This window comes from Rhinatrema bivittatum, chromosome 1 (assembly GCF_901001135.1).
Source record: "Rhinatrema bivittatum chromosome 1, aRhiBiv1.1, whole genome shotgun sequence".
Classification (NCBI taxonomy): Eukaryota; Metazoa; Chordata; class Amphibia; order Gymnophiona; family Rhinatrematidae; genus Rhinatrema; species Rhinatrema bivittatum.
The window spans coordinates 414759579-414785957 of NC_042615.1; the positions used below are offsets into that span (position 1 = coordinate 414759579).

A 26379-nucleotide genomic window follows, 5' to 3' on the forward strand; every position below is an offset into this window, starting at 1 on the left:
GGATTTACGCGAGCAGGGCTTTTAAAATCCGCCCGTTAGTATGGTATCATGCTGCTGCCCATCTTAGAGTGGTAGCAGAATGGCATAGAAAGGGTGAGGGAAAATCCTGGATAGCCCTGGAACAGGAATTAGTGGGAACGCGTCCCTTAGCTGCATTGATTTGGAGGCCTAGGACAGAATGGCCTAAACTGCAGGACCTTCCCCCTCGGTGCAACATACTTTTCAAATTTGGCATAAATGGCGTAAGGTTTTCATGGGGGACCGGATGGGTTCCATTAATTCGGCTCCTTTTTACCATCATGATTTCCTGGAGGGGGAGGCTCACCTGGTATATAAAACATGGCTTGGGAAAGGTATTACTACCTGCGAACAATTATGGGAAAATAATAGCTGGGTGCCCTTTGAAACCCTTCAGGACAGATTTGGCCTCAGTCCCAGAGAGCATTTTCGTTATTTACAATTGCTGACATATGGCCACATATCAGGTCTGAAGAGAGATCTTCAATCACCGGTATCATTATTTGAAACCTTTTGCAAGGTAGTCGATAGGATGCCCAGGTTGCTCTCTAGAATTTATAAATTACTAGAGATCTGAAATCTGTACCTTCTTTTGTCACTGCTTGGGAGAGGGATCTTGGGGAGTCCTTAGGCGAAGATTTCTGGGACGCTACGTATAATACACTGGGGAAAGGCTTGATTTCCGCTACTTTGGTGGAAAATAGCTTTAAATTGTTATATAGGTGGTATTACACTCTGGTCCGACTGCATCGCATTTTCCCAGGCTTATCGGATAAATGCTGGAAGGGTTGTGGAAATGAGGGGACCTTCTTTCACCTTTGGTGGGATTGTGGGGTGATCTCCAGGGTATGGGAGACAGTCTCCAACTGGCTCTCAGAAATTTTACACATACCCTGTGTATTAACTCCACAGATGGCGCTACTAAATGGGGGGCTATCCACTGGAGATACACATCAAAGTCAGCTTATAAAATATGTGGTGACGGCAACCAGATGCGAAATTGCGTTACAATGGAAGACCCCGATAGGCCCCTCTTTAGCTAAAATTCAAGCCAGAGTGGATAAAATACATAATCTTAGTAAAATCACAGCACACAAACAGCATAGAATGGGGTACTTCCAGAAGATCTGGCAGCCCTACCAGAGTTGGCGTGACCTCCAACGCATTGACTGAATAGCCTTAGAGTATCCTTTGCAAGGATGGTGCAAAACAGGATAACTAGCTTGCTATGTGTCAATTGTAAATGTTCATGATTATGTGTATACTGAGCAGGGGGGGTGGGGGGGATAAATAATTCACAGAGACTGTTTTCGGTTATATGTTTATTGTATTTATACAATTGTGTATTTATCACTGTTATTATTACAGTTTTTTCTGATCTGTCTCTAATAAAAATTTCAATAAAAAAAAAAAAAGCAAACAGAATGTTAGGTATTATTAGGAAGTGAATGGTTAATAAAACAGAAAATGTCATAATGCCTCTATATCGCTCCATGGTGAGACCGCACCTGGAATACTGTGTACAATTCTGGTTGCCGCATCTTGAAAAAGATAAAGTTGCGATGGAGAAGGTACAGAGAAGGGCAACCAAAATGATAAAGGGGATGGAACAGCTCCCCTATGAGGAAAGGCTGAAGAGGTTAGGGCTGTTCAGCTTGGAGAAGAGACGGCTGAGGGGGGATATGATAGATGTCTTTAAGATCATGAGAGGTCTTGAATGAGTAGATGTGAATCGGTTATTTATACTTTCGAATGATAGAAGGACTAGGGAGCATTTTATGAAGTTAGCAAGTAACACAATTAAGACTAATCAGAGAAAATTCTTTTTCACTCAACGCACAATAAAGCTCTGGAATTTGTTGCCAGAGGATGTGGTTAGTGCAGTTAGTGTAGCTGGGTTCAAAAAAGGTTTGGATAAGTTCTGGGAGGAGTCCATTAACGGCTATTAATCAAATTTATTTAATTATTTATTTATTTATTTTTAGTTTTTATAAACCGACGTTCCTGTATAAAATACATATCACACCGGTGTACAGTGAAATAAACTGTCGCCACGTGGGCGGCTTACATTATAACAAATAACATTATAAATAACATTATAAATACATTTTACATTTTAACAGATAACATTTTAACAGATAACATTATAAATACATTTTACATTTTACATTTTAACACAGCGGTCTGTGCTGGGGGATGGCGAGCCGGCGCGTGCAAGTTACTCCAGCCTCGGGCAGGAGTAACTTCGGAAATAAAAGATATGGGGGATTTACTTAGGGAATAGCCACTGCTAATAATTGCATCAGTGGCAAGGGATCTTCTTAATGTTTGGGTAATTGCCAGGTTCTTGTGGCCTGGTTTGGCCTCTGTTGGAAACAGGATGCTGGGCTTGATGGACCCTTGGTCTGACCCAGCATGGCAATTTTTTATGTTCTTATGTAAGATACGTGCTTAACCCCCGAAAAGCTGCCCCTGCCTGCGCTGAGCCTATCTTGCATAAGCTCGGCAGCACGTGCAAGCCCTTGGACGCGCTATGTCCCGGGGCTTCAAAAAAGGGGCGGGTCCAGGGGCGTGGCGGCGGTCTGGGGGGGCGGTTCCAAGTCCTCCGGCACAGCGGTCTGTGCTGGGGGATGGCGAGCCGGCGCGTGCAAGTTACGCCAGCCTCGGGCAGGAGTAACTTCGGAAATAAAAGATATGGGGGATTTAGTTAGGGCTGGGGGGTGGGTTAGATAGAGGAAGGGAGGGGAAGAAACATAGAACATAGAAACATAGAAACATAGAAATGACGGCAGAAGAAGACCAAATGGCCCATCCAGTCTGCCCAGCAAGCTTCCCTCATTTCTTCTCCCATACTTATCTGTTTCTCTTAGCTCTTGGTTCTAATTCCCTTCCACCCCCGCCATTAATGTAGAGAGCGGTGGAGGAGCTGCATCCAAGTGAAATATCTAGCTTGATTAGTTAGAGGTAGTAGGAGTAGTAACCGCCGCAATAAGCAAGCTACACCCATGCTTATTTGTTTTTACCCAGATTATGTTATACAGCCCTTATTGGTTGTTTATCTTCTCCCCTGCAGTTGAAGCAGGGAGCTATGCTGGATATGCGTGAGGTATCAGTTTTTTTCTTCTCCCCTGCCGTTGAAGCAGAGAGCTATGCTGGATATGCATCGAAAGTGAAGTATCAGGCACATTTGGTTTGGGGTAGTAACCGCCGTGACAAGCCAGCTACTCCCCGCTTTGTGAGTGTGAATCCTTTTTTCTTCTCCCCTGCCGTTGAAGTTATGCTGGATATGCGTGAAGTATCAGTTTTTCTTTTCCCCTGCCGTTGAAGCAGAGAGCTATGCTGGAAATTCGTGATGTATCAGTCTTTCTCCGATGCCGTTGAAGTAGAGAGCCATGCTGGATATGCGTCGAGAGTGAAGTATCAGGTACATTTGGTTTGGGGTAGTAACCGCCGTAACAAGCCAGCTACTCCCCGCTTTGTGAGTGCGAACCCTTTTTTCTTCTCCCCTGCCGTTTAAGCAGAGAGCTCTGCTGGATGTGTGAAGTAACAGTTTTTCTTTTCCCCTGCTGTTGAAGCAGAGAACTATGCTGGATATGCATTGAAAGTGAAGTATAAGAATGGAGTGATCAAGCTAGTTGAAAGGCATCAGGAATAGAGGAAGGTGGAGGTAGTAATTTGGATATTTGGTTTGGGGTAGTAACCGCCGTAACAAGCCAGCTACTCCCGTCTTTGTGAGTGCAAATCCTTTTTTCCACATTTCCTCTTGCTGTTGAATCTTAGAGTGATGTTGGAGTCACAGTAACCATGTGTATGTTTATTGACTAAGGGTATTGTCTCCAGGCAGTAGCCATCATTCTGGCGAGTCACCCACTCTTCATTGGCGGCCTCTTGACTTTATGGATCCACAGTGTTTATCCCACGCCCCTTTGAAGTCCTTCACAGTTCTGGTCTTCACCACTTCCTCCGGAAGGGCATTCCAGGCATCCACCACCCTCTCCGTGAAGAAATACTTCCTGACATTGGTTCTGAATCTTCCTCCCTGGAGCTTCAAATCGTGACCCCTGGTTCTGCTGATTTTTTTCTTATGGTAAAGGTTTGTCGTTGCCTTTGGATCATTAAAACCTTTCAAGTATCTGAAAGTCTGTATCATATCACCTCTGCTCCTCCTTTCCTCCAGGGTGTACATATTTAGATTCTTCAATCTCTCCTCGTACGTCATGCGATGAAGATCCTCCACCTTCCTGGTCGCCCTTCTCTGTACCGCTTCCATCTTGTCTTTGTCTTTTTGTAGATACGGTCTCCAGAACTGAACACAGTACTCCAGGTGAGGCCTCACCAAGGACCTGTACAAGGGAATAATCACTTCCCTTTTCTTACTCGATATTCCTCTCTCTATGCAGCCCAGCATTCTTCTGGCTTTTGCTATCGCCTTGTCGCATTGTTTCGCAGACTTCATATCATTAGACACTATCACCCCAAGGTCCCTCTCCTGCTCCGTGCACGTCAGCCTTTCCCCCCCCATCGAATACAGTTCATTCGGATTTCCGCTCCCCATATGCATGACTTTGCACTTCTTGGCATTGAATCTCAGCTGCCATATCTTCGACCACTCTTCCAGTTTCCTTAGATCCCGTCTCATTCTCTCCACTCCTTCCGGCGTGTCCACTCTGTTGCAGATCTTAGTGTCATCCGCAAAAAGACAAACCTTACCTTCTATCCCGTCCGCAATGTCGCTCACAAAGATATTGAACAGGACCGGTCCCAACACCGATCCTTGCGGTACACCACTTAAAACCGCTCTCTCTTCAGGTGGGGGGGATCGCAAAAAAAGTTCCCTCCAAGGCCGCTCCGATTTCGGAGCGGCCTTGGAGGGAACGGGGAAAGACATTGGGGCTCCCCTTGGGCTCGGCGCACGCAAGGTGCACAAGTGTGTACCCTCTTGCGCGCGCCGACCCCGGAGTTTATAACATGCGCGTGGCTGCGCGCACATGTTATAAAATCAGCCGTAGATTTGTTGGCACCAAGTTGCGCAAACAAATCTACGCCCGCGCATAAGTTTAAAAATCTAGCCCTATATGTGAATCAGAGTGTATTTTTTTCAAGTTCTTTCTCAGAACAAGAAAAAGGAGATGGAGTATGATAATGTCTGCGCAGGATTATCATACACTTGTTTGACAAATATTTGTAATCCATTTCATGTTCTGATGATGTGTTTAAGTTTATATCCTTACTTTTTATGATAGTTTATAGAAACATAGAAATGACGGCAGAAGAAGACCAAACGGCCCATCCAGTCTGCCCAGCAAGCTATGTACTTTTTTTCTTTTTTTTCTCTCTCTCATACTTGTTACGCTTGGCTTCCAGTACTCTCTAGTTCTATTTCCCCTCCCCCCACCATCAATGTAGAGAGCAGCGCTGGAACTGCATCAAGTGAATATCTGGCTCAATTAGGGGTAGTAACCGCCGCAATAAGCAGGCCACACCCCTGCCCCTGTCCACCCAGACTATGCAATCCACATACAGATCCTCCCTTCCTCACTCCCCCTGCCGTGGAAGCAGAGAGCTATGCGTTGAACGAGAAGTATTAGACTATCTCCCCTGCCATTGAAGCAAAGAGCTACGCTGGACATGCATTGAAAGTAAAGTATCTGCCCAGCTACATCTCGCTTCCCTGTGAATACAAATTTATTTTTTTTTCTTCCACATTACCTCTTGCCGCTGAAGCCTAGAGCAATGATGGAGTCTCAACGGTGTGTATGTACACCGAACAAGGGTATTATCTCCAGGTAGTAGCCCCCATTTCCACGAGCCACATTAACAAACAACAAATATTGAACAAGCCTAATAATTGGCAATACCTATAGCCTATGACCTCACAGGTAATTTTATATACTCTTACCCTGGTTTGTTTTTTTTTTTTAAGGAGATGGCAGCCCTCCATCCTTCTGCTCCGTGAAGGTGGAACACCGACCACTGGCATCCCGCTCCGCGAATGCCTCTGTGGCTACTGCCGCTCCGTGCAGTGTTCTGCCGCCTCCTTCCACCTTTGGGCTTGCGGGTCCCGGTTATTGATCCCTGCGTCTGCTACTTTTTGTGGCTGTGACAACTGCCCCCCCCCAATACAAGACCTTTAATTAGGGCTTCAAGGGCTGCTGCTTCTCCCTTTTACTGCAACAGGTCTGAGGCGATCTCTAGCTCAGCCTTTCTGCGCACTTCGGCGGCGGCTGTGGCAGCAGCGGCTTCCTGTTGTTCTTCTATTTTGAGCCCTTCTATCTTGAGGGCTGCTGCTTGTTCAGCATTCTGTATGCGAGCCACCCCTTCTTTATTCACGTCCTCTAGACTTGATGGATCCACAGTGTTTATCCCATGCCCCTTTGAAGTCCTTCACAGTTTTTGTCTTCACCACTTCCTCCGGAAGGGCATTCCAGGCATCCACCACCTCTCTGTGAAGAAATACTTCCTGACATTGGTTCTTAGTCTTCCTCCCTGGAGCCTCAGCTCGTGACCTCTGGTTCTGCTGATTTTTTTCTGATGGAAAAGGTTTGTCGTTGTCTTAGGATCATTAAAGCCTTTCAAATATCTGAAAGTCTGAATCATATCACCCCTGCTCCTCCTTTCCTCCAGGGTGTACATATTTAGATTCTTCAATCTCTCCTCATATGTCATTTGATGAAGACCCTCCACCTTTCTGGTCGCCCTTCTCTGTACCACTTCCATCTTGTCTCAGTCTTTTTGTAGATACGGTCTCCAGAACTGAACACAGTACTCCAGGTGAGGCCTCACCAAGGACCTGTACAAGGGGATAATCACTTCCCTTTTCTTATTCGATATTCCTCTCTCTATGCAGCTCAGCATTCTTCTGGCTTTTGCTATCGCCTTGTCACATAGTTTCGCAGACTTCATATCATTAGACACTATCACTCCAAGGTCTCTTTCCTGCTCCGTGCACATCAGCCTTCCCCCCCCATCGAATACAGTTCATTCGGATTTCCACTCCCCATATGCATGACTTTGCACTTCTTGGCATTGAATCTCAGCTGCCATATCTTCGACCACTCTTCCAGTTTCCTTAAATCCCGTCTCATTCTCTCCACTCCTTCCGGCGTGTCCACTTTGTTGCAGATCTTAGTGTCGTCCGCAAAAAGACAAACCTTACCTTCTATCCTGTCCGCAATGTCGCTCACAAAGATATTGAACAGGACCGGTCCCAACACCGATCCTTGCGGTACACCGCTTAAAACCGCTCTCTCTTCAGAGAAAGTTCCATTTACCATCACACATTATCTTCTGTCCGTCAACCAGTTTGCAATCCAGACCACCACCTCGGCACTCACTCCTAAGCTTCTCGTTTTATTCACCAGTCTCTTGTGTGGAACCGTATCAAAAGCTTTGCTGAAATCCAAATAGATGACATCGAGCGCTCTTCCTTGATCCAATTCCTTGGTTAACTAGTCAAAAAAGTCAATCAGATTTGTCTGACAGGATCTGACAAATCTGTTTAAATATTCATGGTCTGGAGGCTGTGGCCATGCCCCCGGAACGCCCCCGGATGACATGCCGGCCGCGTCATGCCCCCCGATGACGTGCCGGTCGCGACACGCCCCCCCACCCCCAGGAAAGCCCCGGGACGTACGCACGTCCCGGGGCTTTGTGCGTGCTGGAAGCCTATGCAAGATAGACTCGGCGCGCGCAGGGGGGGTGGGATTTGGGGTAGGTTTTCGGGGGTTACGCGCGTAACCCTCTGAAAATCTACCCCATTGTTTCTTACTTTGACAGAGAGGTTCATTGCATTTTTCACTCTGGAAAATGGGGAAAGGGGGGCAGAAAAAAAATTTTGGATTATCAGTGGGCGCCAAAGATAGGAAAAAGGGATTAAGGAATAATACAGAGATGTTCCACTTGTGCTTTTTATAATGTGGGGAAGAGATTGTGGGTTGCTCCCTCACATTTGACTGCCCCTTGTGGCCCATTTGTGCGATTGCAAATGGATTTCATAACCATGTCACAGGTAATGAATTTAAGGTACATTTTAATAGTAGACTGTCTTTTTACTAGACAATTAGAAGCGTTTCCAACCGCTAAGTCAGACTCACAGACCATAGAAATAAGAAAAGAAAAAATTGTTGAAAGAATTTCCAAGATTTGGAATTCTAGAGGTGATTGAAAGTGACAGAGGCACCCATTTCATTGGACAGATAATGCAAGATTTGGGGATTGCCCTGGGTATACATTTTCACACACTGTATAGACCACAGGCCAGCAGACTGGTGGAGAGATACAATCATATTTTAAAGACTAAAGAGGAAAAATTACTCATGAAACATCTTGGAAGTGGCCTGATGCTTTGCCTTTGGCTTAAAGAGCATAAGAAAAATGCCTAACCGTAAACATGGACTCATTCCTCATGAGATATTGTTTGGTAGGCCTGTTCCTGTGCCTATATGCCAAATGGCCAATAGATATGAACTTTGCGCAAGATGAATTAATTTTACATTTTGTGTTACAATTGCATATACAGAACAAAAAGACTGTTCAATTGATTTCTCCGGTATTCCAAGGACCGCCAAACACAGACTTTCTGGATTTCCAATCAGGTGGCTTTGTATGACACAAAGCTTTTAAAAGAAAGCACTGTTTATAGCCAAGGTGGAAGGGACCTTATCAAGTACTGTTGGTGAATCACTGTTCATTAAAAATGATAAGGCCTTGACATTAGCCATTGTAAGAAAGCTTACGAACTTTCCGCAGCAATTTATTTCATCAACGCGAGACCCGGCGGCAGTTCACCAAGACTGTTGATAAAGCCAGTGAATAGCCTAACACACACAGGCATGAGGGTGCAGAGCCCTCCAAGTGAGGTTGCACCTTTGGTGACAATGCTAGATCTGGACATCCTTGTATAAAGCAAGTAATACTTGTGTACTGTTTGTAGTCCAGCGGAAGTATAGAGGACATCATCAACAACAGTGAGACACACCTAGCCCTGCTGATGTTTAAACAAGCTGGTGTGTCTTCTAGTCCTCACTTGTATCTGTCACAGCCAGGTGTCCCTTGGAGTCAGGTGCTGTTTCAGCGGAGTTTCAAGAAAAGTGAATTGTCACCTATGTCTGAATTTGTTTTAAACTTAAGTAAAGTCCTGGTCTGTGTCTGTTTCAAACAACTGAATTAAAAATGATGATGTTTTCCCTGCTTGTGTTGGCTCTCCTATCCAGAATAGTAGCCAGCCTACTGATTCTAGAAGATAATGGCTATATGTGTCTTACTAAGGCCTATCAAGAAGTTTATAATCAGACAGCTGGATCTGCTCTTGTATATCAACTTCTGTTTCTCTTTTCATTGCAACTTCTATGTTTCAGGCAGTGCCAGTAAAACTCAGAGATACAAGAAGCAAATGCAGTAATTCCACCTGCATCTATGACACTGATTAATTTTGCATGCTGGCCAACTTCAGCTGAATGGTGTTTTTGAGCCCTCTCTGTAGGAAAAGGATCTGATTATTATTCAGGAAAGACTATCCTATGTGTGAAAAAACATTTCTATTCTTAGCAAATAAGAGCGTGGTTTGGGGGTGGGGAATGGAAAAGATTGTTGAATAGATATTGATTATTGTAGTGGGATTAGTTGGATTCCTATTATTTTGTATAGGTTGCCAATGTTTTTTTATTTTTCATTATGTGTACAAAAACTGTGACTTCTGGGTACCATATCATGTCAATGAAAACTTATTTTTTTTTTTTTTTTTTTTAAGTTTAACCGGTTTATTAAACTTTTATGTTTTCAAATACAAAGTGAAAAAAGTTACAAAAGAAAAGAAAAAATACAATATGGGGATTCAACATATTGGAGTGGAACAAGAGCAATTGTAAACAGAATATCATAATACAAAAGATATCCTATTTGTAGATTTCCAAATAAACATATATTCCAAACAGAGGATTAATCCACATCATCTGTATGAGTGAGAATATTGGAAGGAGGAGCATACATAGTAATATGGAGAACCTTATAAAGAATCCTGAGAAAGAAGGAGACTAAGGCGAAAGAGGAAGAGGGAAGAAGAGAGAGATAAAGAGAAGAAGAGAGAAGAAGAGAAGGTCAGGAATACATAAAAAAGCGGCATGAGAATAGAGCAGAGAGAGCGTGTAATGTACAAGTAAGCATCAGGTTATCCAGGTAAAGAGTGAATATAATCCTCAAGCGGTTTCCAGACTTGAGCCCAAGAAGATAAACGATTACATTTTATAGCCATGGCTTTTTCATACCTATAATACATACATACCGAGTTCCACCACCAAGTCTGTGAAAGCAAGTCACTACGTTTCCAGTTAGACATTATTGTGTGTATAGCAATGGCGAACAGAAAATCTATTAATTTTCGATTGGGGAGGGACAAAGAAAAAAAGGGGTTGGAGCCTCTAAAAAAAAGCACAGCATACGTGAAGGGGTGAGAGATGGAAACGATGGAAGTGATCGTGGACCAAACTTGGAGCCAAAAGCTGTGTACATAGGGGCATAAGAAAAACATATGTTCAAAAGTTGCTTTGGGTGCCGAGCAGGACCAGCAGTGGTGTGAGGGGAGTAAACCAGCTCTATGTAAACGCCAGGGCGTCCAGAGAGCTCTATGCATGAGGAAAAAGGAAGATTGTGTCAGGCTGGAAGAAAGTGTGATACGAGTTGTTATGGTCCAAAGATATCGCCATGTATCTGGGTTAACAGAGGTGTCAATCTCCCTATTCCATGTAGAATAAAACCCATTTCGAAGAACATTAGCCTCAGTAGAAACAAGAATTTTATACAGTTTGGATGCTAAGTGTCTCTGAAGCCCATGTTCCTGGAAAACTTGTAGGAGATAGGGAGGTGTAGTGAGGGAAGCGGAGGAGTATGGAGAGGCAGCAACAACTGTTCGTAATTGCAGCCATGCAAAGAATTGAGATGTTGGTAGCTCAAATTTCGCCTGCATTTGAGTGAAAGTGCGTATCGTGTCATCTTCCAAAATGGAAGCCAAGAACCAGATTCCTTTTGTCTGCCATAACGGCCAATTGAGTGGGTGATTATCAATCGTTAATTTAGAGTTTCGCCATATAGGGGTCATATTAGAGTAGTTCCAAGAACATACTTGTTTGGGGCGGATGGAGTCAAAAAGAGAGTATGCCTTGTGCAGCGAGCGTAAAATAGCATTAGATTCCAGAGGTTTAGACATTCTCATCCCTGGAAAGCAAGTGAGTGGGAAAGGAGATATTAAAGAACATTCTAAATCTAGCCATCTAGGCCTGTCTCCTAGAATAGTAGATTGAGAAAAATGGTGCTGAGCTTGTTGAAGCATAAAAGCTTGATGGTATGCATAAAAATTAGGGAAATTGACACCTCCTCTATCCTTAACAAGCTTAAGTTTGGTTAAAGCAATTCTAGGGGTCTTATGCTTCCATAAAAAAGAGGATAGTATCCGGTCTATCTGCTTGTAAAAGGCACAGGAGAAAAATATAGGGATCATTGATAGTGCATATGTGATTTTAGGGGCAACCACCATTTTGATAGTGTCAAGCCTTCCCTACCATGTGAGGTGTAGGGGCGACCAGTGAATAGTAAGATCTTTGATCGTTTGGAGGATACGTGTTTCAGCATTAGAAATAGTTAATTGGGGCTCAGAATAGAAATAAATTCCTAAATATTTAGTGCATTGGGGAACTTTCTGTATGGCAGAATTGGTGAGATCAACTAATGCACCTAAAGTATTGAGGGGGAGAAGTTCAGTCTTGTGCCAGTTAATCTTATAGCCTGAGAGAGCAGAGTAGGAAGCAATTTGCTGGAAAAGGTGTGGAAGGGAAAAGTCAGGATGAGACAAAAAAAGCAACTCATCATCTGCATAAGCTGATATCTTATATTCCTCTGAACCAATGGTCACACCTGTAATTAACGAGTTCTGTCGAATGGCAATGAGAAGGGGTTCCAAAACCAGATTGAAGAGCAAGGGAGAGAGGGGACATCCCTGGCGGGTTCCTCTGTGAAGAGAAAAAAGTGGGGACCGACGATTGTTTATATATAAAAAGGCAGTGGGAGAAAAATATAGGAGCTTAATCCAGGAAATGAAATTGGGGCCAAAACCAAATTTATGTAAAGTGGAGAAGAGAAAAGACCACTCCACACGGTCAAAAGCCTTTTCTGCGTCCAAAGAAACAGCTATGACCGGGGAGGGGGCAGAGGAAACTGCTTCATGGATGTGAAAGAACAGTCTAGTGTTATTTGCTATGAGTCTATTTTTAATGAAACCAGATTGATCTGGGTGAATGAGACTGGGCATTATGCGGGATAGGCGAGTGGCTAATATTTTAGTAAAGATTTTATAGTCCGCATTCAACAGGGATATGGGCCTGTAATTACTGACTTCCGTTGCATCTCTACCTGGTTTTGGAAGAACCACGATACATGCTGTAGAGAAAGAAGAAAAGAGATCTGGTTGATCCGGTGCAATCAAATAATACCGTTGTAAGTATGGCACTAGGTCCTTGCTAAAAGTTCTGTAAAAGTCGATAGTGAAGCCATCTGGCCCGGGAGCTTTTCCGGCAGGTAGAGCTTGAATCGCAAGTTCGATTTCCTGTGAGGTAATTGGAGATTCAAGATCTTGAAGTTGTTGCATTGATAACGAAGGATGAGAAATTTTAGAAAAAAAAGTCTGGAATTCCTCTTCCGATATTTGAACCTCTTGTTGGTAGAGCTTCCCATAGAAGTCCCGAAACTCATTGAGAATATCAACATCTTGAGTGAGAACTTGTTTTGAGGCCGATGTAAGTTTAGTGATACGTTTTTTCTCCTCTTTCTTTTTTAAATAAGAGGCCAGGAGATGTCCACATTTATTATTTTCCGCATAGTAGGTAGCGTTTGTGTGAAAAGTAGAGAGGCGAACAGAGGCGCTGAGAAGCTGATTGTATTGAAACTTTGCCTTTAGTAGAGTTGTCAGAGAAGTGGCTGTCGGACGTTGAATGTGTTCGGATTCTAGAGAGGCAACGGAGATTTGCAGCCGAGCCAATTCCGCCTGTTTAAGTTTCCGCTGATGTGCTGAGTAGCTGATGATTATACCTCTAATGGTGGCTTTATAGGCCTCCCAGAGAGTAGACAAAGATATGTCTGGAGTGTCATTAGTAGAAAAGTAATCCTTAGTTTGAGTACGAACATGATCTACAAAGTCCGAATCTGCTAAAAGCGATGAATTAAATCTCCATAATTTGTCCATAATGATCGGTGATTGTAGGCTACAGCGGAGTATGATTGCTGCGTGATCTGAAACCAATATAGGAGCTATGTCAGCTGCGAGGATCTGTGGGATTAAGGAATGAGAAGTTAGAAAGAAGTCAATGCGAGAATAAGAGGAGTGAGGAGCAGAGAAGTAAGTATATTCCTTGTCATCAGGGTGAAGAAGACGCCAAGGGTCCGATAATCCAATAGAGGACATAAGGTTTGTGAGAGCTTTGCTTGATTTTGAGATGGATATGCGTGCCGTCGATTTCCGATCTATGAAAGGATCTAAGGCCTGGTTGAAGTCCCCTCCAATGATGATCTGCGTAGAATCGTTAGCTAGGAGATGAGAAAACACTGTGTGGAAAAAGGAGGGATCATCTTGATTTGGAGCATAGAGATTGAGGATAGTGTATATCGCTTTATTTATAGATACTTGAATGATATTCCATCTGCCATCTAGATCTGCTGATTGCTGAAGAATCGTTGCATCTAGCCGTTTGTTGATAAGAATAGCTGTTCCTCGCTTTTTATGGACTGCAGGACTAAATGATAATTGGCCCACCCAGTGCCGTTTGAGTTTTAGAGATTCCGATGGTGTCAAACGGGTTTCCTGTAAGAGAGCAATATCCGTGTGCAAGGAATTTAAATAAGCAAGAACTTTTTTCCTCTTGATGGGATGCGAGAATCCTTGTACATTGAGAGAAACTACAGTAAATGAAGTAATGGCGGATGTCATGATCAATGAAGATAATGAGGGTTATATAAATAACCTGAGGTAGGCCGCTGAGGTTCAAAAAGAAGAGAGAACAGTAAGAGAGAAACAGTTATAAGAGACTGACAGAGAAGAAAAATGAAAAAATTAGAGGGAGAATCAGAAAGAGAGTCAAAGGGGCGAGCGAAGAGAGTAGGAAAAAGAGGAAAAAAAAGAGACGAAAGAAGAAAAGAAAGAGAAAAAAAAGGGGAGAAGAAAAAGAAGAAAAAAAAAGGAAGAGATATCAAGTAGTGTTAGCACTAACCGTGCTATCTAGGGAGTCCCGTAAGGGACCAGTAGCGGGTGTCTAGGCGGATCACTGACTTTCCAAGCGATCAACTCCGCTCATCTGGAAATTAAAATTGAAAACAGTCAAGGAGGGGAAAAAAGGAAAAAATCCAGCTGTATCAGCGCAACGGACGACTCCTCAGATCCAAGCATAGCAAGCACAAAAAGAATGCCACGTTGGGGCGAAAAATAACCTTGTGCTGCGTCAATTCAGGTAACCATTTCCTGGCCATTGCCAATAGATTGAAGGAAGGTCTCCAATTCTTGTGGGTGTTGGTATATCTTGGTGTGATTAAGGTGAGTGACCTTCATTTGCACTGGGTATAGTAGGCCGTACTTCACGCCCACGCGCTGAAGGCGCGGCCTGAGGGCGAGAAAGGCCTTACGCTTCGCAACAGTTTCTTTGGCCAAATCGGGAACAAGTAATATATTGTGACCTTTATATTGAACTGGTGCCTGGTTTCTGGCAGCCGCCAGAATGTGGAGGACTTGCGGATGACGCAGCAATTTGAAGATAATGGGCCGCGGATATTTAGAATGATGAAGAGGCTTAGCAGGCACTCTATGGGCCCGTTCAATTTCTACAGGGTATTGGAACTCAAGATGGAGGCTAGAGGTAAGCAACTTGAGAATAAAGCCGCTGATATCGTTACCTTCTTCTCCTTCCACAATACCGAGAATCCTTATATTGTTGCGGCGATTTCTGTTAGAGAGGTCTTCCAAAGAGTTTTGTAAGTGTGCCATATCTTTGGTGAGCTGCGGGACGGAGGTAACCGTTAGTAGTAAGGAGGAGACTTGAGTTTCCACATCATCTAGTCGGGACCTATACGTGTCAAGCTGGGTGGAAACCGCTTGTAGTTCGCCCCGAATCGCGTTAGTGGCATCAATATTGATATTAATCAAGTCCTTAAGTTGTCGCAGCTCGACTAAGACAACGTCAGCAGACGCCATAACTTTCGCCGGCAGGGCCTTGCTTGGCGACGGAGGGTCAGCTTTCGATCTTTTCGTTCCGGCCGCCGCCGCGAAAGCTGCTTCAATTTTCCCGGCTTTGCTTGCTGCCATCGCATGCAAGAAAGATTTAGGAGCTGAAAAATCGAGAGAGGAGCGCTGGAAATTAGTTTGGAGTGCAGTTTCCCCAGTTTATTGGAAAGACTAGAGCGGAGACCCTCGCTTAGGCGGCCATTTTGATCGCTGCGCTAGAGCGCCCCCCGTCAATGAAAACTTATAACAGTAATACTGATTGACTCAAAATAAATGAAGACACTGACATAGGGGAGATCAGGGCACATGAGGATAAAAGAAATGAAGCGGTTCAGTGTTCAAATTGTAGCATGCCTTTATCTGGGCTAATTGAGCTTTAAGCTCATTGGGGAATATAACGACCCTAAATATAGAGACCTAAGAAAAAGGGAGGAACTGTAGAATTTGAGAAAAAATATCTTTTTCTAGGTTCTTAAAGGTCTCTATATTTGATGGATTTGCTATATGGAAAAGAACAGTGGATACATAAAAAAAAAAAAGAAACATTTTAGATTTTGTAGAGCTCAGCAAGCATGTTGTGTTCTGAGCTGCTGTTATCTCAAGAAGTGAATGTACTCTTAGATTTTGTTAGAGCACCTTCTAGTCAAAATATGGAACAGGCTACATGCTGACTTGAAGGATGGATTGTGCAATGTTGCATCAGACTTTGCAACTGACACCTAGCATGATATAATTGATGAAACCTAGTATGTATGAAAAGTAGATGTTGTTTCAGTATTCGGACTTGGTTACAATGGGACAATAAATGATTGGCAGCAGACCCTAATTTAAGTCTGTGATTGGACAAATTATGTGACAATACAAATAATTATGTGATGTAAGAATGTTTGTCATCAGGGAATGAAACACTGATTGCTTACATGCCCTGTTAATGAAAGATATTAGAGATAAACCCCGGGGGCTAAGGAGTTCAGATTGGATGAATAGAGCAGTTATGCTATAGCCATGTAGAATTTTCTCTCTAAAAAATATCATGAAAGACAAAGTGGGGCAGATTTTAAAAGCCCTACGCGCGTAAATCCACCTGGGGTTACGCGTGCCAAGCCTATTTTGCATAGGCCCATTGACGCGCGCAAGCCCCGGACGCACGTATGTTTCAGGGCTTGAAAAAAGGGGCGGGGGCGTCGGGACAGGGACGTGGCCAGAGGCTTCCGTAGGGCCTCTAGGCCGGCAGGCGCAACTTGCAAAACAAAGGTTAGGGGGCTTTTAGGTAGGGCTGGGGGGCGGGTTAGCTAGGGGAAGGGAGGGGAAGGTGGGGGGGGGGGGGGGTGGAAGGAAAGTTCCATCCGAGGCCGCTTCGATTTCAGAGCGCCCTCGGAGGGAACAAAGAAAGTCATCAGGGCTCCCCTAGGGCTCGGCGCACGCAAGGTGCTCAAGTGTGCACCCCCTTGCGCGCGCCGACCCTGGATTTTGTAACGTGCGCGCATGTTATAAAATCGGGCGTAGATTTGCGCTCGCCGGGTTGCGCACACAAATCTACATCCACGCGTAGGTATTAAAATATGCCCCAGTGTGCATATCATTTTTTTCTCCTCTGTGAAATAGAAACTAAAAGTTGCTCGGTGGAGATGTTTTACAGCCAAGTCCTCTAGCAGCTGCAATTAGGCTGGGAGGTTATTTTTTGTTTGGAAATTATATTCGACAACACCACCCCAGACACATGTGGAAGAGGCGGAATATAAGTATCACAAATAAATAAATTAATAAATACATATATACATAACTTTAAATGACAAATGACCTAAAAAACGAAGGAAAGCAAATCCAAACATACCTTTAGCATACTTTAGTCAGACTGAACAACTGTGTCCTGGCATGACACATGTCTCTCTATTCTGTGTTTGGCTCTCTTTCTACATGAATATTTGCAAAGGAAATATCGTTGAAAAGTAAAATCTCTTCATACTCAACCTCTTGTAAAGTTACAGGTACCCCTCTTGTGATGGTGAAAGGCAGGGTAAGCAGTAAACAAGCAGCCTGGAGCACTATGTTCCACTTCTGAGTCAGTCTGTATGTCTGCAAGTTCAAAAGTGAAGGGGAGCACAAAATTTCTTTGGGATCCACCTGGTATTTGTGACCCAGACTGGACATTATCAAATAGAAGATGTTAAGCTTGATGGACTTTTGGTATGACTTAGCATGGCACTTCTTAGGTTCTTATGACTTCGCTGATAGTAGCAACAAAAGGAATATTAGCAACAAGAAATGAAAAGTGTCTAGATGCAGATGAAAAGTCTGATGATGGAAGCAGAAGAATAAAAAGTAGATAATGAGGATTAAGATGATGGAAGTTCAGCAGAGTGAGATGATAGAGGAATGGTTAAAGAAGAAGCTCATGGATATCTCGCATGGGCAGATCCAGGTATTTAAGAGAAAAATGTGGAAGCTGAGTAAGAAAAGGTTAAGTATCTGTAGGAATGAACAATGATGATTTGTAGCTGACATTCACACAATATAAGTAATTTTACGTGCAGGTATACCTAAAAACATTGTTTAGTTTGTTTTATATACATATACACAAAGCAAAAGCCGGCAAAGTTGAGTGTCCGTTTTCCAACCCGCGGGCCTGGGCAGATTTTTTTTTTTTTTAATTTTTGGGGCCTCCAACTTAATATTGCTATGATATTAAGTTGGAGGGTGTACAGAAAAGCAGTTTTTCTGCTTTTCTGTACACATGCCTGGTGCCGTCTGAAATTAACTCCTGCCTTTCAGGCCGATACAGTACATTGCGCTCTGGTGGAGAGCACTGTTAACCCGCATTTGGACGCACGTTTTTGACGCTCTAGCTTCAACCCTTATTCAGTAAGGGGTAATAGCGCATCAAAAACGCGCGTCCAACCCCCCCAAAACTAATAGCGCCCGCAACATGCAAATGCATGTTGATGGCCCTATTAGTTATTCCCATGCGATACAGAAAGTAAAATGTGCAGCCAAGCCGCACATTGTACTTTCAGAAATTAATGCCTGCCCAAAGGCTGGCGTTAATTTCTGCCGGCGCTGGGGAAGTGCACAGAAAAGCAGTAAAAATTGCTTTTCTGTGCACCCTCTGACTTAATAGCATGGCGATATTAAGTCGGAGCCCCCAAAAGTAAAAAAAAAGTAAAAATTAAAAAAAAAAAAAATTAAAAATTGGCCCGCGGTCCGGAAGACGGACGCTCAATTATGCTGTGTGTCCATTTTCCGAACCCGTGGCTGTCAGCGGGTTTGAGAAACGACGCCGGCAAAATTGATCGTCGGCTGTCAAATCCGCTGAGAGCCGCCACTCCTGTCAAAAAGGAGGCGCTAGGTACGCACTAGTGTCCAAGCGCCTCCTTTTACCATGGGCCCTAATTTGCATAGGCCACCCTCCTGAATTGTGTGCCCAGGAGAGTGGCCTGTGCACGTGCCGGGAGAGCAGGCGTTCGCCAGCTCTCCCGCGCGTTTTTCTGAATCGGCCTGCATGGCAGGCATTCATTTCTGAGAGTAAAATGTGAGGCTTGGCTACACATTTTACTTTCTGTATTGCGGGTGACTAACAGGCTCATCAACATGCATTTGCATGTGATGAGCGCTATTAGTTTTGGTGTGGGGGGGGGGGGGGGGGATTGGCCACGCATTTTCCACGCGCTATTACCCCTGACAGCTATTACGCACAGCCAAATGGGGGCTAAACGGTGCGCTCAGCCGAGCGCACCATTCTGTATCAGCCTGTTTGTAAGTTACATTGTCTGAAGTTTATAGTTGATTGTTGTGATTTCAGGTTTGTGGTTCAATCTTTTGTCTTGTTTGTCATAGACTACTGTATTGGCCTATACATTGGTTTGCCAAAGTCTTATTTGAGGGCCTTATAGTTTTTGTTAAATGTTGTGGTGTGGACGGTGTCAGGTGTCCACTCCGAGAACATATTTACCAAATTTTAATGAATTTACACTGGCTACCGGTTGATCAACTTTACCAGTAGAACGTAAATAATATTGGGCTAGATTTTAAAAACTCCACGTGGGCGACCATGTGCTCACAGTTCCTGGCGCAAGCACATGGATGCGGCTATTTTATAACATATGCATTGGCTTGCGCATGTTATAAAATACAATTCCCGAGTACACATGTGCACCGGATTTTAAAATCAATGCGCGCATGTGCAGGCAGGTCGGGACTGGTGTGCGCAACACGAGAGCTATGTTCATTGTCAGATTATAAATCATTTTGGAAAACCTATTTGATGAAGAGTTTTATAAGAGAAGGATAGGTATGGGAATATGGGGGTGTACTGAAGTGTTTATATGTATTTGTTTTGTTGATTTCCGTTATTATAATGTCTTATTGAGACTGTTTATTTTGTATTATGTTGTTGTAATCTGCCCAGAACTGAAATTGTTAAATGGGTGGAATAGAAATTTCTATAAATAAATAAATGCTGATTAATTGAATATGCTGGGTATCTGAAAGTCTTTGCTTCCTGCTCTTACAAAACCACAAATGACCCAGTGATAACACTGCACCTATTAAGGCAGATTTTAAAAGCCCGGTATGAGCCAAAATTGGGAGATATGCTCGAAAGTAGGAAATACACGTGGCCACCAGATTTTAAAGCTGCCTACATGCGTGTGTATCTCCTGCTGTGTGCACATTTCATTCAGAATCAAAAAGGGGCATGGTGTGGGTGAGACATGAGCATTCTGGGGCAGGGCCAAGAGATGTGCACACAAGTACATAAGTACCTGGATGCAGGTCTAGTGCAAGTAACTTCTGCTATGGAGAAGGTATAAGTTTTAAAAACAAGCAAGCTATTCCTAAGGGGTTTAAAGGGTCTGGCGGGAATGCAGGCTAATAAACCTGGGGTGGGTGGGTTGGAGGACCTAGCTTTACAATGGGCGAACTTGTGGACAAACTGGTGAAGTGTCCTGGCGAGGATGCCTGCCAGTTATAAAATTCCCTGACTTACGCATCTGAAAGCCGATGTGCGCAGTTGGGTGCCCCTAAATGCAAAAGTAAAAATGACACGAGTCAGGTGGCAGCTCATTTATTAAAGCATGAGCTTTCGAGGACAAAGTCCACTTCATCCGATTTTTTACCACATGCAAAATTAGGCACATATATGTGCATCTAGGCAATTTTATTATGTGCGCGCATATGTGTGCATCTGTTAAAAATCACTGTGTCTCTGGGCGTGCGCCCGTGCCTCCCTTTGAAAGTTACCATCCCTATTTGTAGATGACTTGAAGCTTTGAAATTCTTGTTATCTTCATTTAACAGAACAACTGAGTAGTAAACAGCTTCTCAGATGGCATCAGGTGACCACCTTACTCCTCACCCATCCACCTCCAGGGTGTTATTTCTATTCAGGCTTCCACGGATACAAGTCAAATATTTTTCACTAAAATTAAGCAATAACCTAACAACCTGTAAATTTGTTAAAAAAAAACCCCAAGTGTTCCCCATAGACACAAATTAACACAATGGTTATAATTCAGTGAACCAACCTTGGTGTTTTTGTCTCAAGGCATAACATCTGGAGGTTTTAGGGTTTGTCCCATTTGCCTTCAATTGTCTAAAAGAGGTACTGTCTGTTAAAACTATCTCCCCAACTGTGCAGTATCCAGAATATTTGCCCCCACTCCCACAGATGATTCAGAATCCCAGGATTAGAGTGGGCTCTGGAAGGGTAAGAACAGTGACATTGAGACAGTCACTCTCCAAATGATACCTATACAAAATGCATTTTCTGCATTGCAAAATGAAGATGCTCCAAAAATGGAAACAAACTTCTGCTGGGAACCATTCATCAGAGGCACTAATTTGGATATCATTTTGAGGGACATACAATAGTTAAATGCTTTCTGCCTTGTTCAAGCATATTATAATCATGAACCAACCAACCAACCACCACCTGTTTTTTTGTGTGTGTGCTATTTAAAAAATTTTTTTGTGAAATTGCTTTTAAACTTTCAAAGATTTTTTTAAGACATCTAGAAAAAGTGTATATGGACCCACCAAAGTCTATTTGTTCCTTAGTTTTTAATGTAATAAAGTGACACCATCACATGTGCACTGTTCGTTGTAAACTACGTCTGAATTTGTAAACTAACGCTTTTTTTGCATGAGCGATACTCTTCATTGATACTATAAACTCTTCACATAATAGCATAATCCCATATCAAAATCCCGTATATGTAGGCCATCTTTTCTGTATAGCCTTTTTACTGTTCCATATGCGGCCCCAACCTCCAGTATATCCAAAACAACCTTCCTTACACTGTTTTGAGCCATATATAGTTATTGTCTATATGGATTAGCATTTCCTTCCCCTTTCTATGTCCAGGTTACACTTCTGAAAAGGCAAGTCTTTGCCATGTGTCCAGTCTGGTTCCCCAGAGTCTGGGAATCTCTCTGTACTGCTTGGATGTTATTGTTAATGAGGTCATTGGTCTCCAGATGGATGATAACATTGATTTTAGAGTCCTTACTTTTAATTGCATTGACTATGTGGTCTGCATTTCTAACAGTTGTCATCAAAATGAGTTACCAAATTAGTGCCTCTGATGACTGAGTTTCCCAGCACAAGGAGGATGACTTTTAATAATGTCATTTGGCTATCTTCTTTCCTTTCAGATACCTCTTCAGTTTCCATTGCTAGAGCATCCTCATTTTCCAATACTTTTTCTATCTATTAAGATGGAAAGGTTTTTTGTTTATAAATCTGTGAAGAAATGATACTGTTTACTACAGTGACTATTAGTGAAACATTTGTGACCTTTCTGAGTTCATGTTGTATTAACAGTTTTTGTGAATAATATATATAATTTTAAAAATTCTAGGATGTTTTTCTGCAAAGATGAAATTTAAAATTGAATTGTATAGTGAGTATAATCATGACAACTACAGCTCCCTCAATCACGCTAAAATAACAGAGCTGATTTTTCTTTTTAGGTCAGCCACATTATTTTGTGTGTGTAAATTTACTCATGGACCCTGATTTACACGTTTATTTTTTATGGGCAAAACTTCTGAAAATTCACCTTTAAGGTACTTAGGACTACTTTTCAAAAACGTATCACTCATAACAGAACTTGAACTGTACTATCTTGCATTCTTCTGGGTATGATAAATGGATAAGGTCTGAAGCATGAGATTACCTGCTGTTGAACTTGCATGGCTCTTCTTCTCTGGCTTGGTGAAAGTCTAAACTGAGCTCTGCATCAATTCCAATTCCACAGTAATTACTCATTTGCACAATCTGAAAAAAAAATATTAAAGCCATGAAGGGAACAATTTTTACTGAGCTAACTACTGACAAGATGTAGGACTACTTATCCACCTGCCTAACTTGTAGTGAATTGTTTTCAAAGTAGTGAATTGTTTTCAAAGGGAAACTACTCAGGTAGGGGGGAGGGGGAATCTCAGGATTGGAGGGAGAAGCGTGAATGGAGTAAGAAGAGGAATCAAAGAGGAGGAAGAAAAAGAGGGGGAGATATGGGATCAGGAGAAGGAGGGATAGTTTCTACTCTCACACCCCTCCTCCCTATGCTGATCTATGCTCTCACATACAAATCTCATAACCCCTCTGATCCATTTTCCCCTTCCTCTTTCTCACCACTCTATCATATAATTTAGGCTCACTAATTAGAAAAGGTTGTCCTATGAAGCCAGATTAGTTTGCTGGCAGTGAAGAAATAAAAGATAATTATAACAATAAGACAGCACTGATCAGTCTTGTAAAAATTATCCAAGGCTGCTGAAATACTAGACTGTATGCTAAAGGTCAAAAAGTATATTAAGTGTCAGCACTGAGTTTTGTTTAACATATGTGAGATAAAATTATAATGCCAACCAATTAGGAAAATGTTATGCATACAAATTAACTCACTAGTGTGTAAATTAGAGGTGTGACCTATTTAACCTATTGTATCAGTAAAGTTCTCTAAGACTGCTTCTGAATTACCTTGATGATAATTAAACTCTCCTGAGATATCTCAATAAAAATCTCTTTTAGCATTTGGTGTTAAACATTTAGAAATGTATTTAAAAAGCCTACCACATGCCAAAATCAGGAGATGTGTGCACATGTTGGGCTTGTGCATGCCTATAGATTTTTAAAAGGCACTGAGATGTGTATGTATCTCCCGCAGCATACACATCTCAAAAGTTTTCAAAAACAGGAAGGTATGGGCGGGGCATGGGCATTTCGGGGCATGGCCAAGAGATGTGCGTTGAAATACTTCTGTGCGCCCAGATCCCCTGGTGTGTAATTTCTGCTATGGAGGAGGTTTAACTTTTAAATAAAAAGAAACAATCATTTCTCAGCCATTTAAAGGATCTGGGGTTACTGAAGGGAGTACAGACTATCAAACGGGGGGGGGGGGGGGGGGGGTGTTGGAGGACCTAGTTGTTAACTAGGCAAACTTGTGGATGAACTGATAAAATTGGTAATGGTATGGTTCCTTCTCCTTTTTAAAATTCCCCGACTTACATGGCATAATTGGGATTTACGTGCATAGGCTTGCACCCACGTAAAATTTGGAGCACATGTAGGTACAGTAAGGCTATTTTATAACATGTACGCAAGTTATTAAATGTCCACATATCTGGGCATGCGCCAAAGTGCACCTGCACACAGGTCTGAAAGTTAGCATCTTATTTACAGCCTACAAGCAGCGGTAGATCAAAAATAAAGACTTTAATCAAAGGCAGTGTTACGCCTGTCGGTCGCAGACGGCTGTAACCTCTCATGCTCACTTCTTTTTTCCCCGCTCCATCAAGTCTGGGAAGAACAGCAGTCTCTCCCATTCCCCGCCGACCTTGCCGGCGGTCCCAGGACAGCGTGGGCGCTGCCGGCCGCCATCTTGGACCTGGAAATACCTAGACGCATGTGCACAAGGGCCTCATTTGAGCACATCATAGCAAGAACCTCGGGGGCGTTCCCGCCCGATGACATCAACCCGCTAGTGTATTTAACCGAGCCTGCCCTTTCCTTCCTCAAGTTAGCATGGAGTTCCATCTTGCTGATCTCTCCACTCTCAAGGACTTCCTGTTCCTGATTCGGTCTTGGCATCTGGATGCTCTGAATACCCGCTCCTTGGGGGCTCCCTTGCGTTCCCGGCTAACCGCTCCTCAGAGGACCTTCGTGCCTGACTACTACTAGATCTGTCCCTCAGATCTCTATTCTCTCCAGGAACCATCTACTGTGAGTACCTCTACAGACTTCTACTACAAGACTGTCTTTGTGATTCCTCGCAGTGTACCCCGACCCCCAGGCCACTACCGCATTTCTTCAGTGGAAGTCATTCAGCTTTCCTGCTCTACAGAATATCTCAACATCATCTACAGGAGCCGGGTTCAGTTACCACTGCCAGTTCTTCAACATCTACTGTGTGGACATCCTCGGCATACCCCACTCCATGGGCCACTACTGGATCCCTATTACTGAAGGTGCTTACACTCAGAGGGGATTCACGACATATCACGCTCTGCGGGTCACTACCGGATCTTCTCAGCTGTGATTCACTCTGGGTAATTCCCATTGCCCAGTACTGTAATACCTTATTTGCTTTCTGTGGACATTACTTTTTCTCTCCAATATAATAAAGTCTCCACTTCTAGCTGTGTCCCACACCACTGAGACTGCGCCTGCTGACGGTGAGGCTCACAAGGCTCCTCCCTGTAGGCTGTGATAACTCATCTCAGCCCAGGGTTCACATCCTTCTTTAAACATAATAGGCAGCAAGGGAAGAGAAAGCAGCCTGAAGCATTGCAGTTCTATTGCTCTTTTCTGAGTACCAAGTCCATATTGGTGGTAGAGATGGGATGAAGATGGGCTTTCCATGATAACTCTGGGGGTAATATTGTATTTCATGGCTAAAACTGGATTTTGCGGTCCAACCCTTGGCTGCAAAATCAAGAGAGATTGGAAGCAAAGGCTATATTTAGTCACTCTGTGCAACACAATTTTCAAACACTTTGATCTAGCTGGCTAACTCACTTGTTAAATCAATAAACTTCTAAATGATGTATATTGTATTTTCTGATCGCCGCGTGGCAGAGACTTTCAGCTCTTGAGGAACAGCACAGCAAAGAGTTCACAGACCCCGTGAAGTTGGTTTTCAAAATACATCAAGTCCCCTGAGGAAAGGCTTTTCACGTCTGAAACATGTCGGGATCATCAGCAACAGGATGGACACACCAACCATAATCGGGGAAGTCTGGTTGTATATTCTATCCTAACATCTTTTAGAGTCTCATATAGTTAATGCAGAACACGCATATAAAGATATCACATTGCCACGGAAGAGTCTTCAGGTTATCTTTGGGACAATATAACTCTCAAAAAAATTACAAAAAAGAATCTAAGGAGGAGGAAGGTTAATGATTATAGACCACTGAATTGTGGTGCTGGGCACCTACACAACGTATGAAACCTTTCTCTAACTCCACTTAATATTTAGGTAAACAAGTTTACATTTTTTGATAAAATTCACACCACTTATTGTGTAGGCACATATTTATTTAAAATAATCAGAAAATACAATATACATCATTTAGAAGTTTATTCATTTGACAGCGACAGAGCATTGCTCTTGATTGTTTTTGTTCAGTTTTACCAGTTCGCTGTACCGTTTGGTGTATTTTTGATAGATTTTGGTTTAACTCACTTGTTAGCCAGTTAGATGCCTTTGAAAATTGGCTTTAAAAAGTACAGTAGTAATGAATCAATCCTAAAATGTCTAAATTGGTATTTGAAGTTAAAAATACAAATTTGTTATCCATAAACAAACATGACTGCTGTTATATTCCTGCACTTACCAACGTGGCACGGAGCTGCAGTCAGCCTGCCTTCTTCCCGTGGCAGGAGACGCTGCCGTCATCTTCCTTGTGGCCCGGAGGCCACAGTCCCTGGCATCGGCTGTGGCAGGAAGCCGTATTCAGCTGCTTGTTCTGCGGCCGGGACGCCGCTGTCCCAGCGTCAGGCCTGGGCGCGGCCTGCTCGGCTTCCCTGCACTGCTCAGCGGCAGCATGGCCGCTGACCATGGTTCTGACTTCCTGTTTCCTGTCTCCTAAGGTGCGGGGCCAAG

At 43.2% G+C, this 26379-nt stretch overlaps 1 protein-coding gene across 1 annotated transcript in view; it reads right to left on the reverse strand.

Moving 5' to 3' along the window:
- The window catches only part of DGKQ (diacylglycerol kinase theta), a 513416-nt gene that overhangs the window by 75794 nt on the left and 411243 nt on the right, over positions 1-26379 (reverse strand). Inside the window, exon 19 of the mRNA XM_029602759.1 lies at positions 22447-22547. Within this exon, the coding sequence (XP_029458619.1) occupies positions 22447-22547 (101 nt within the window). The remainder of the gene's footprint in view (positions 1-22446; positions 22548-26379) is intronic.